The 11,254-nt window shown below is 57.0% G+C and overlaps 1 protein-coding gene across 1 annotated transcript; it reads left to right on the top strand.

The window, feature by feature from the left end:
* Window positions 1-1,227: 1,227 nt before the first annotated feature.
* Window positions 1,228-10,509, top strand: CD1H11orf24 (chromosome D1 C11orf24 homolog). The gene is made up of 4 exons (XM_043581877.1): window positions 1,228-1,408; window positions 4,508-4,859; window positions 7,943-8,116; window positions 9,151-10,509. Exons 2-4 carry the CDS (start codon window positions 4,508-4,510, stop codon window positions 10,224-10,226), a joined length of 1,602 nt encoding a protein of 533 aa, XP_043437812.1. The 5' UTR covers window positions 1,228-1,408; the 3' UTR covers window positions 10,227-10,509.
* The last annotated feature ends 745 nt before the right edge of the window (window positions 10,510-11,254 follow it).

Below are 11,254 nucleotides of genomic sequence, written 5' to 3'. Positions count from 1 at the left end.
CTTGAGAAGGAGGCTTGTGTCTTTATCTTTGTAATTTCAGCCCTAGCAATAAAAATTGTCCCGATTGTACCGAAGAGGAAATTAAAACAGAGTCACAGATGTTGATTTTTGAGGAAGGCAGGCATAGAGCTACATACAGTTGGTGATTTGGCTATATTTTCTCGCGCGAAGTCAACATAGATACTGCACTTCTCACGTTAGATCGGAGCTGGTTGGGAAAATTAAAGCAAACACAAAGCAAAAGCATCTTGTCCTCACGAACTCTCCCAACTGGCCTGGCTCTCAGCAAACTTGTCTTTGCAGAGTGAGTTCTACACAACTTGAAGCTAGGAGGTTGCATTGGAGATGGGAGTGATGCAGGCTCAAAACTGTATTTCAGGTGCTCCCAGAGCTCAAGCAGGCGTCTGATTTTTTTTGCACGCCCTCAGTTTTCCCCGTCTGGTTCAGTTTCCTAACCGAGGACCCCAGGACAGGTTACAAAACAGCCTGAGTGAGAATAAAGCCTTTTGTTTATTCTCGCTGAGATCATCCTTCACACACAGGCTTTCTTTGGATTTGAGGGGACCTGAGAAAGAGCGTTACACAGATTGGGATTCAGCCACAACCAGTAACGTGCAAAGACCGCTTCCGAGTGAGGTCAAGTCCTATTCACTTTCCTTTACACTCCATTTTGCCCCACTGTGATCCCGCGCCTTACAATTGCAAAACATTTTGTGAGTCTCAGTTTCTGCATCTGTAAAATGGGAAAATAGTGCTTGTCGGAAACTTAAATCGATGAACTTGCAGGTAAATCACTGACCCAAGCCGGGGGCTTGGCACGTTGTAAGCGCTCAAAGCACAGTAGCCACCATCCCCACTCTTCGTTACTATTTGGAGCCCCCAGCGCCCATCACCAGGGGCTGGACCAAGTATGAGGGAGGAGGGCAGAGCTACGGGTCATCCCTAGGGCTCGGGGCCCTGCGTGTCGTCGGGGTACGTCCGAGAGTCCCTTGCCCCGACCCAGCACCCACGGCCGGCCAGCCGAGGGTAAGCACCACCACTTCCGCCGGCCACCCGTCCGAAATAGCCGCTTCCAGCCGCTTCCGGCTGCGAGCACTGCAGAGCCCGAGCCGCCCCGCGGTGGGCGGGGTCTACGAGCAGCCACGCCCCTGGCTTCCGGCTCACTTCCGGCTGCGCCGGGCACCCCCCGGCCGCTCAGGGCTCCTGCCGAGACTGCCCCGCCCTCCCGGGCCCGCCTCTAGTGACGTCAGTTCCGGGGCGGTCCGGGCGGGGCCCGAGCTAGGGCTGCTGCCCCGAGCAGTCCTGGCTCGCGGGCGATGCTCTGCTGCCGGCCACGTCTCCACGCCGGGCCGCGGGCACTTCCCCGCCGTCCGACGGCCGCCCGGCCGCCGCAGGCCTGCCGCGCCGGGTAAGGGGCCCGCGCCTCCGTCGGGGGAGCTGTTGTCACGGCTCCCTGGACCGGCTTGCGCCTGGGAGAGGGAGGTGGGGGCAGGAGGAGGCTTGAATCGGGCACGCGAGGCAGGAGGGTGACAGAGAAAAGATCAGTGGGGGCACAGGGGCAAGACGAGAGGACTGGAGGTGAGGAATAGCAGAGAAGAAGGAACGGAAGGAGCCCATTGGGGACCGAGACTCAGAATGGGCACGGATGCGGGTCCGAGAGGCTGGAGGGAGGAGGAGGGCTGCAGGGAGCGGAGGGGGGGGGGATCCCAAATCGGAGAAGAGGCCCGGGTAGTTCGAGTTTGGGAGCGGAGGATGGGAGAGTTGGAACACTCCTGTATGTTCAGAGAACTCAAAGGTCTTCCCGGGGCAAGGCTGGGCCGCAGGAGGTGTTGCCCTCAAAGAAAGAGTTGGCCTTTTAGGTGACCCAGGCCCTCTACCTGGGAGGGGGTTGTGCACTTCCATCTGCTTGCCTGCCTGCCTCCCCCATGTGAGCCTGGTGGCTGCTTTCTGTGAGCCGTCAACTATCCGGCTGATAGGAGGGATCAGCATCCACATGGCTTGCCATAAGACATAAACATCGCGCTTAGAAATCTGCCTATGCCAACGTGCAGTTATTTTTACCCCCTGGAGGAAGCATCTCTAAAATTGCAATAAAATCGGTGAGGAAAGTATTTAAAGTATGGGTTCCCACTTATATGCTGGACTTGCCTAGCGGACAAAGGAATGTCGAATTAGCCCACACCGCCAACAAAAATTAGCCTGTGATCCAGCGTTTAGCCGTGATACCAAAGTTTACAGAAACCTGGAAGCAAGCATTGTGATTAAGATGATATCCACTTCTGCAGGTTTCCATCTGCCACGCAGACACATCCGTTAGACCACAGGGCACTGTCTATATACACAAAACCACAAACCTGTGTTCCTTGGGTTCTGAGACCAAAGTTCAGCCAGGTGACGTGTCAGGATTAGGTATCTGTAGTTTGCCCTATATTTGTTGCCGCATTTCCTGCTCCTTGGTATATATAGCTTCTCCAGCTTGGAGTGGGGGCCCAGGTCACGTTGCTGCTGATAAATATCACGAGTGATGGAATGTGGGGGTGACACTGTACAGTCCCTTACTGAGCCTAAGGATTACTTGTGTCGGATATTAGGAACCTGACTAAGGCCAGAAAAAGGAGTTCAGCAGTTTGGAGTCTGAGTCCATGTAACTTGTACACAGCACTCAGCATATAATAAACAGCTTCATAAAAGAGTTTAAAAAAAAAAAAAAATCAAGCCAAGGTTGGGAGCACAAGAATTCAGAGACAGGGCGTATTGGGAGGCATCACGAGATCATGGACCAGAAAAGGATCAGGAAATTGACACCTATGGCCACAGCCTGGGGGTGCCTTTCTAATGGGAGTGTTTCCTCTCTCAGGGGGTGCTGCCCCTTCCCTGCAGCACTTGCGGGGAGCTGATCGCTGAGAAAGAGGAAGTCCCCGCACCAGCGTAACGCCTGTCTTTCCCTCTTCAGGCCTTCCGCTTAATAATAACTTCATTCTTGTTTATTCTCTTCTTGCCGCGGGGGACTCTTTCCTTTCCATCTATTGTAGTCTGAGACCTTGGGCGACCCAGTCTCCCTGCACCGTAAGAATAACTGGCCCGACCCTCGTTTAAGGCTTACTGAAGCCGTTGCAGGACAGACTAGCATTTTAAATCTTGTTAATGGTGTGTCCATTGTGCGTCACCTTATAAAGATTAGTGCAGGTCCCCACACACAGATCGTGACATTGAGAATATGCTGTGGGAAAGTGGAGGCAGGACCATTCCAGAGAGATGAAGTCACGACCCAACGAGGGCCTGTTCTTGACTCCACTGCAGCGGCCAATTCCCATTTCTGTGGGAGTGATCACCAGCCCCTCTGGCTGGGAGTGAATAAGCACTGATGGTATCCAGTAGAAGTTTCCTGAGAAACTTGTGGTGTTTCCTGACATGGCCTTAGAAAAACGTTCCATAAATGCACCCACCTTTGTGTTTGTAACTGTGCGTGTGATCGTACACGTATCCACATGTGGCAGCATGCGTGCACGTGTGTGCCTGTGGGTGTGTGCGGCTGGGTATGCACGCGGCTGTGTGCACACACGAGGGTGCGTGTGGCTGTGTGTGTGCACTTGTGAGCGTTCGTATTAGGGAGCGGGCCCGTGGCGGTCCTCACGCGTCACCACCTACTAATATCTGCCACTCTAGGAGGTGATGAGCTGTTTCTTAATCTCCTGAGTCTATATTAACTATTCATCAATGAGATGATTTCCATTTGTGCTGTTAATATCTTTGCATTACCACTGTACTCCTGATTCTTCTAAAGTTTTGGTGGCTCCTAGGAAGATGTCGTTCCTGATATGTAAATCATGGAGTTTCTCTAAATTATTAAAATCTGTATGTGACACTGTATTCAGTAGGATTACTCTGTGCCTTTCTGCCTGATAGTTCAAAGTACTTGAAGAAAATCAGGCGTTGGTTCCTTTGGTTGGAGCCTTTCAGAAATGTTTTCCAAAAGCGATACATGCTGGTGTTAAGAAAAAAAAAAGAAAAAAAAGACATGTATATGCAGTAGAAAATGAGAATCACCAGGAAATTCATTCCCCTGGCATAACCACTTTATTAATGTTCCTGTGTAAATCTCTCTAGACCCCTTAACAAACGTCTTTTTAAATAAAAATAGCATCGGAGCGCCTGGGGGGCTCAGTCGGTTAAGAGGCCGACTTTGGCTCAGGTCATGATCTCATAGTTCATGGGTTTGAGCCCCACATCAGGCTGTGTGCTGACACCTCAGAGCCTGGAGCCTGCTCCGGATTCTGTGTCTCCCTCTCTCTCTGCTCCTCCCCCATTCATGCTTTGTCTCTCTCAAAAATGAATAAATGTTTAAAAAAAAATTTATTTTAAAGTCCTGACATTGAAAGTTTTGACACACACTGTCATTTTCCCAGTGTAATGATCTATTTAACGCTGCTATTTCAGTGTCCCCTTCCTCCCTGGGTTTTCCCCCTGTGCTTCTCCTAAGGAGTGTTTCCTGTTTTTCCAACCCTAGATGCGTCTGCTAACAGAGCGGGGCATCTGCCCATGTCGCCCATGTGCCCCAGAGCATGCCGTGGCCTGGGGCTCTGCCTCCTCGCTGCTCTCGAGCCCCGCACAGCCAGACCTCGGCCGGCGAGCGCATGGTGCCAAGCCCGCAGCTCTCCACGGAGGAAGATGGCCCAGCCCGGGAGCACGCCCTGAGCGGCTGCCTCCAGTGAGTGTCCACGGCCCTGCCCGCGGGGCCACCAGCCTGGTGTCGGGACGGCGAGCCCGGAGGGGGCCCCGAGAGGGCTTTACCACGGAGTGGGAAAAGGAAGAGAGCAAAAGGGAAAGACAGCGAAGCCCCGAGGGGGGCCTGTTCGCAGGTGCGTCACCGTCAGAGGGCCCGCCTTCTGAGGTAGCCCACGAGGGGGGTCCGGGAGCAGGGGTGGACAGGAGGGCCTGGGAGCACGTGAGCCTCTGTGGCCCTCTCCTGTTCTCGTGACCCCGATGCCAGATACCACAGGAGGTTTTCTCTTGGCCTTGGGTCAGAATAGCAAAATGCTTGGGGGAACCCCTCTTTGGGGGGGGGGTGCAGCCTCTCCCCGATGCTGGGGGTGGAGGAGGAGCCCGCTCACCGCAGGGGCCCTGGGAGGAGCCGCCTGGAGGCTGTCCCCAGACCGGGAACCAAGACTGTCCCGTCTGTTCTGCGTGAGGAACCAAAAGGGAAGGAGGAAATCTGTTTCGGCACAGCGGGTCAGTCCCTCCCTACCTTAGCTGGATTATCAGCCCTGAAGTTCACTGAAACGCTAGAGTAGGGGTGTTGGCAGACCTTGGCCTGCGGGCCAAGTCCGCCGGCTGCCTGTTTTTGTGCATAAAGTTTTATCGGGATGCGGCCACGCCCGGCGTTTACTCACGGGCCACAGCTGCTGTTGTGCTACAGCAGCAGACTTGAGTCTCCGAGACAGAGCCCGCGTGGCCCGCAAAATCTAAACCATTTGCCATCCGGCTCTTTACTGACAAAGTTTGCCGAGCCTGCCCTAGAGATCGGTAGCGAGGGGGACAACGGAACATTCAGGAAGCCCCGGTCACAGCACCCCACCGCAGCAGACCCCCGACCCAGGCCTCACACAGGGAGCGTGCCGGGCTCAGCAGTGGGAGATTTCAGATGCATTCAATAGACGTAACTGGCCAAAGAAAGAGCCATTTAAATACATTTATTTAGCGAGAGCCCAGCTGCGTGGCCTCAGCTCATGGGGGAGTGTGAGTTCTTTGTTCCCGAAACCTTCCAGTTTCAATTCTTGCCTCTCATGATGTTGTGATTTTCCTCTGATTCTTCTCTCCCCACCCTACCCCCACTTGTTTCTGTCAGAACAAAGAATGCCTTTGGCATTCTAGAAAACAGATGCAAATCTGTGGTTTGTAGGGCCGAGTCCTCTAAACCTGGGAGCTACCAGGAGCTCTTATGGACAGTTTTGGATGGAGGGTGCAACCTGAAGCTAGAAAAAAGCTGGGCACTCTCGCAAAGGGTGAGAAGCATCGAGGAATGAGCCAGCCTTCCGGAAGAGTTTGTCCTCGACAGACTTTCCCAGTCACAGGGCGGTTTCACAACAGTCTCCCAGATCGCGGGAGGCAGAAAGCCACCCTGTGGCCACACACCCCTTCGTGGTGCACAGGGGCCGTGTTGCGTAGCCCCCGGCAAGGCTAGAAGTGCTTGCTGGGGCAGACTGATGGCCGGCGCTGGGTCACGACCTGCAGGGATTTCACGAGTCCAGTGCGGGTGGGGCCATCGGGGAGAGGCAGCGGGGCCAGACTTTGAAGGCCACCTTGGCCATGGTAGTGAACTTCGGGGTTATCCGGGGATATTATGGGGTTTAAGCAGTGGAGGCAGGGTCACCTTTGTGTTACAAGGATCTCTCTGGAAGCTGTGGGGTGGCAGCGAATCGGGGCCAGGATAGAGACGCTTGAAGGGGTTTCATGCGTGACTCAGGGCCAGTGGGAGGACAGTGAGCCTGCCCCGCTCCCCAGGGGCCAGCCTGGTTATGGGGCCACGGAGCACAGTGAGTAGCATCCGTGCTGGGCGAGGAGTTGATCAGGGCGTTTTCACATGACCCAAGGGCTGCCTTCCGGGACGTTCTGTCGCGGCTCAAGAACGTCATGGTGAGGGCCAGTGGAAAGACCAAAGGCCTTGGGTGTCTTCAGGCAGGACTGATTTTGGAGGTGCCCTCAGGACCCCCAGGCTCATTGCCCGCCCTGCAGCTCCCAGCATGCCTGGGTCCTGTTTGCCCCGTGTCCAGATCGAGTGTTCAGTCGTGGGACCAACCTCAGGCCTGCAGGGGCTCCCCCGCAAATCCCAACTGCCCGGTGGTAGCCTGCCAATCTCTGGGCTGATCCTAGGTCTCTTGGCTTCTGGCCTTGCTGCTCCCATTCACCTCCCCTGCCCCTGCCCCTTCCCCACCACGTGGATCCCATCCATCTTTCAGAACATGGCCCACGTGTCCCTTTCCCAGAAGCCTTCCCTGGCCACGCCCCTCCCCCCAGCAGAATTCCGGGCCTCCACACAGAGGACCAGCCTCCAACTTACATGTCAAGGCCTTCCCATGTGCCATCACCTGCCTGCTTCCCAGCACTGAATCACACCTCTGCTTTTTACTTGCAGTAACTTGCAGTGACCTCTTTTCTGTGTCTCCTACTGTATGGCGGGCTCCCTGAAGGAAAGAGTTGTCCGGCTCTCATCTTTTTGTTCTAAGCGCACTGCTCGGCACATGAGCAGGCACTCAGAATATTGGATGAATGGATGAGTGGATGGATGATGGAGAGATGGAGGATGGATGGATGGATGGATGGATGGATGGAGTGGCTGGTGAATGGGTTGATTGGTGGATGGACAGATGTGGTAGTAGGTGGACAGACAGGTGGATGGATGTTGGCCGGATAGACTGATGGATGGGTGGGTGGGTGGATAATAGATGGATGAATGAATGATACACGATGGTCAGATAGACGAATGGGTGATGGCTGGCTGGCTAGCTAAACGATGTCTCCCACGTGAAGGGTGTGGTCAGCCATCGTGGGGTGCACAGAAGTGTGTTGGGCCTGATATGTGATCTTGGCCAATCTTGGTGATTGACAGGCCTTGGCCCAGTGAGCATGGTCAGGTCTTGACCCTCTGTCTGCTCCTCTTTCACACCAGGAACTCTGGGTGGGAGAATGGGCACTTGGGAGGTTGAGACACAGAGTGAAGTTGGGTCAAGGAGTGCTTTGAGCCTGTCAAATACAGGCACCGGGCAGATCACTAGACCACCATGGTTGAGACGCATCTCGAGCTCCCTGGGTGCCAGGCCCTGGTGGGAAGACTCGGCTCAGTTTGCGGACCTTCCAGAACCCTCCATGGCAGGCACAGAACCATGCCCCGTGTCCCAGGTGAGGCTGTGCATTACTGACCAGACGCCTTCTTTCTTGACCACAGATCCTTCAGCCCGGCAGCAGGGAATTGTTAGCAGCCTGAGGAGTGGCCAGCTGGGAACCTCAGGGACCGCCCAGCCTTGCTCCTGGCTCACCCACAAGATGTGGACAGCCCTTGTGCTCGTTTGGATTTCCTCCTTGTCCTTATCTGAAAGCAAAGCGCCATCCCAGGATCTACGTAAGTGAGAAAGCCGTGTGATTGCTAGTCAGGCCTGCAGTGGTCCCAAAGCACCCTGAGCCCAAGGGACGTGTGCAAGCCTAGGCCAGCGAGTCAGGAGCCGCAGGGCCACCCAGGTGCTAGGCCGGGGAGGGCCGTCAGGCCAAGCTTCTCTGGGGCCAGCTTGAGTAGAAAGCCCTCAGGGGCCTGACCTCTGAGCCCTGAGAGGGTCATTTGCTTGGCCCTGCAAAATTTCTCCTGTAAACCCGATCCTGTCACTGAGGAATTCGTCTGTTCATACATCAAATATTTCATTACACTCCTGCTCCGTGCGAGGCACCGTTCATCTCCAGGAATTCCTGCCGCAAATCCTTTCATAAAGCCAAGAATTCTTTCATGGTGTGACCATCCGGGCCGTGGTTTGTCTGCTTTGTAAACCTGGGTGTGTGTTTGATGCGTTTTGTTAATGGTGAATCACGCCTCTGAGGTGAGACTTTCACTCTGTCTGATGTTCCGGGAATTGGATCAGAGAGGGAAGCTCTTAGGCCTTCGATGGGCTCAGGGTTCAGAGGGAAGGGAGTTTTCACGTCAGAGTGGCGAGCGCCTCTCCGGTGGGCGGCAGGCTCGATGTGTGCGGGACGAGATGGGAGGGGAACATGCTCCCACGTCCCCTCCTTTATTCTCGCTGGACTGTGGGGTCAGTCCCCACCGGCCAGGCCAGTGGGCCAGAAATTAAGACGCTCCCTGATGGGGCGCCCGGGGGGCTCAGTCGGTTGAGCGTCCGACTTCAGCTCAGGTCATGATCTCGCGGTTCGTGAGTTCGAGCCCCGCGTGGGGCTCTGTGCTAACCGCTCAGAGCCTGGAGCCTGCTTCAGATTCTGTGTCTCCTTCTCTCTCTGCCGCTCCCCTGCTCATGCTCTGTCTCTCTCTGTCTCAAAAATAAATAAAAACATTTTTAAAAAATTAAAAAAAAAAAAAAAAAAAGACGCTCCCTGAATAATCCACCTGCCCAGGATGGAAAGTGACTATCTTTTTCTCCCTTTTCTGACTTTAAGGGCACCTAGTCTCTAGCCAGACAGCTAATTCAGCCAGGAATGCCTCGGTGACGGCGGCTGCAAGAGTCCTTAATGACACGTCTGGAACGATGACCGTGCTGACGCCTCCCGTCACACTGACCACAGGGACTCTGGGGGCCGACCCCAGCTCTCCTGCAGTCACAGCAGGGAGCACATTCAGGACAGACACAGCTGGCCCGGCAGCCTCCGGGGGACCCTCAGCAGCCTCGGCGGCGTCGACACTGCGGACCCCGTCCTCCGCGACCGCTACCGGCGCAGCCCCCGCGCCGGCCCCGAGTGTCAGCCCGCTGCCAAGAACGACGGCGCCCGCGACGTCGGCCACCGTTGCTCGGACCACAGCTGGCCCCACAGCAAGTGCCAGCGCCCCGACAGGCACGCGCGGCCCCCCCGTCGCCAGCCCCGCGCCCCCCACGAGTCCCCAAGCGCTTGACGTGTCCACACGAGGCCCCGCCGTCCGGACGTCGACGGCCCGGCCCGGGGCTGGCACGACAAGTGGGCCCACGCCCACCCTCGCCGACACAACCCCAGAGCCCCCCCGCCCATCCACGGCTCCCGTGTCCACCACATTGGTGACCGCCACCGAGGCCCAGGCCCGGGAGCCGGCTGCCAGCACGCCGCCGGCACCGGCCCCTGACTCCGCCCCCACCCCCAAGGTGGAGGCCACGGCCCCCGCGACGCGGCCAGGCCCCACGCCGTCTACCCGGGGAGCTGCGGGCCCAGACACGCCCCGGACGCCGGAGCAGGTGCGGCCCGAAACCCCGCCTGGTACCGCGTCCACCACCCCGACACCCGGGAGCTCGGGGGGCTCCCAGGTGCCAGCCTCGGCCCCGTGCCCGCTGAGCACGCAGGGCCCGTACCTGGTGGTCACCACCCGGCCCCTTCCCCAGGCTCTGGTGAACAAAAGTTTCCTGCTGGCGGTGCTCTTGCTCGGGGTGACCCTCTTCGTCGTAGTCTTGGTTCTGCTGGGCCTGCAAGCCTACGAGAGCTACAGGAAGAAGGAGTACACGCAGGTGGACTATCTGATCAACGGGATGTACGCGGACTCCGAGATGTGAGGGGCCCGGGAGGCGGAGCCCGCCCCCCCTTCCGTCTCGCCTCCGAGACCAAATCCAGCGCTTCCAGATTCTTTTGGTGCAATTGGGACGAGTGCCGGACGCTTAAGCGTATCTACTTGCTGTCGGATTGACTCCACGAGCCCTCGAGAGTTGCTTTGTTCATATTTATTTTTGTAAACAATCATGTCAACGGAGCAGGCAGTGGCCCCACCACGGGCAGGCCTGGCAGGGCCCCGGTGGGGATCCTGACCAGAATTAAAGCAACGACTGCTTTCCGTTCAGACCTGTGTCTCCCCGTTTGTGTACGTCGTGTCCCGTCCACCGCTGTGCCCGGCGGGGGGGTGGGGGGGGGCGGGGGGCCTTGCTGGGATGCACATGACCGGACTCCTGTTCATCAACGTCGACTGCTCCATCGGGCCGGGGGTCTGCTGTGTCTGTGCTGCTTCCTGGGGCTTCGCTCTGATGCCCGACCCTGCCCCGCACTCGGTGGGGGGAGCCCCAGCCCATCTCTGGCACCCCGTGGAGGCAGAGCCTTTTTCACTGACGCCCCTTTTCCGAACTGTTCCGTGGCGCAAGCTTAGAGCCTCACGTAAAACACGTGAGCTCCACAGTGTGGCCGGGTCGGCCTGCACCTGCTCGACCCCCAGGCCTCAGCGCTCCCGGGGCCCTCTCCCCTGAGCAGGACGACGTCCCGCACAGCCCTCAGAGCCAACACTAAGCGCCCGTCGGGCCAGCCGCTGCCCTCGTGCCTAACGCGCTAACCCATTTATCCCCCACCTCAACCCCAAGAGAAGCAGCGCGATCCCCATTCTAAAGGTGGGGCCACTGAGGCACGGAGGAGGGGGAGGCATACTCGCACACCGAGGGCCAGATTCAGGGTGTGACCCAGCGACTCACCTGCCCAGGTTGACGGTGGCCCCGGGCCTTTCTCGGCCTACCTGCCCAAGACGGTGAGAGCAGTAAAGCTGTGTTCCCAGACCAAGCGTGCAGCTCCTAACTGTGTGGCTTGGAGCAAGTGTGGAATATTC

This window comes from Prionailurus bengalensis, chromosome D1 (assembly GCF_016509475.1).
Source record: "Prionailurus bengalensis isolate Pbe53 chromosome D1, Fcat_Pben_1.1_paternal_pri, whole genome shotgun sequence".
Taxonomy (NCBI): Eukaryota; Metazoa; Chordata; class Mammalia; order Carnivora; family Felidae; genus Prionailurus; species Prionailurus bengalensis.
Note: the sequence above shows the minus strand (reverse complement) of the source record. Positions and strands in the feature narration are given on the sequence as shown.

What these genes read in the sequence shown, in the direction of transcription:
- CD1H11orf24 (XM_043581877.1), top strand. Translation starts at nt 4,508, where the DNA reads ATGCGTCTGCTAACAGAGCGGGGCATCTGCCCATGTCGCCCATGTGCC. An exon ending in CGAGGGGGGCCTGTTCGCAG is followed by an intron (nt 4,860 to 7,942) that starts GTGCGTCACCGT and finishes TCTTGACCACAG; the next exon opens with ATCCTTCAGCCCGGCAGCAG. An exon ending in AGCGCCATCCCAGGATCTAC is followed by an intron (nt 8,117 to 9,150) that starts GTAAGTGAGAAA and finishes TCTGACTTTAAG; the next exon opens with GGCACCTAGTCTCTAGCCAG.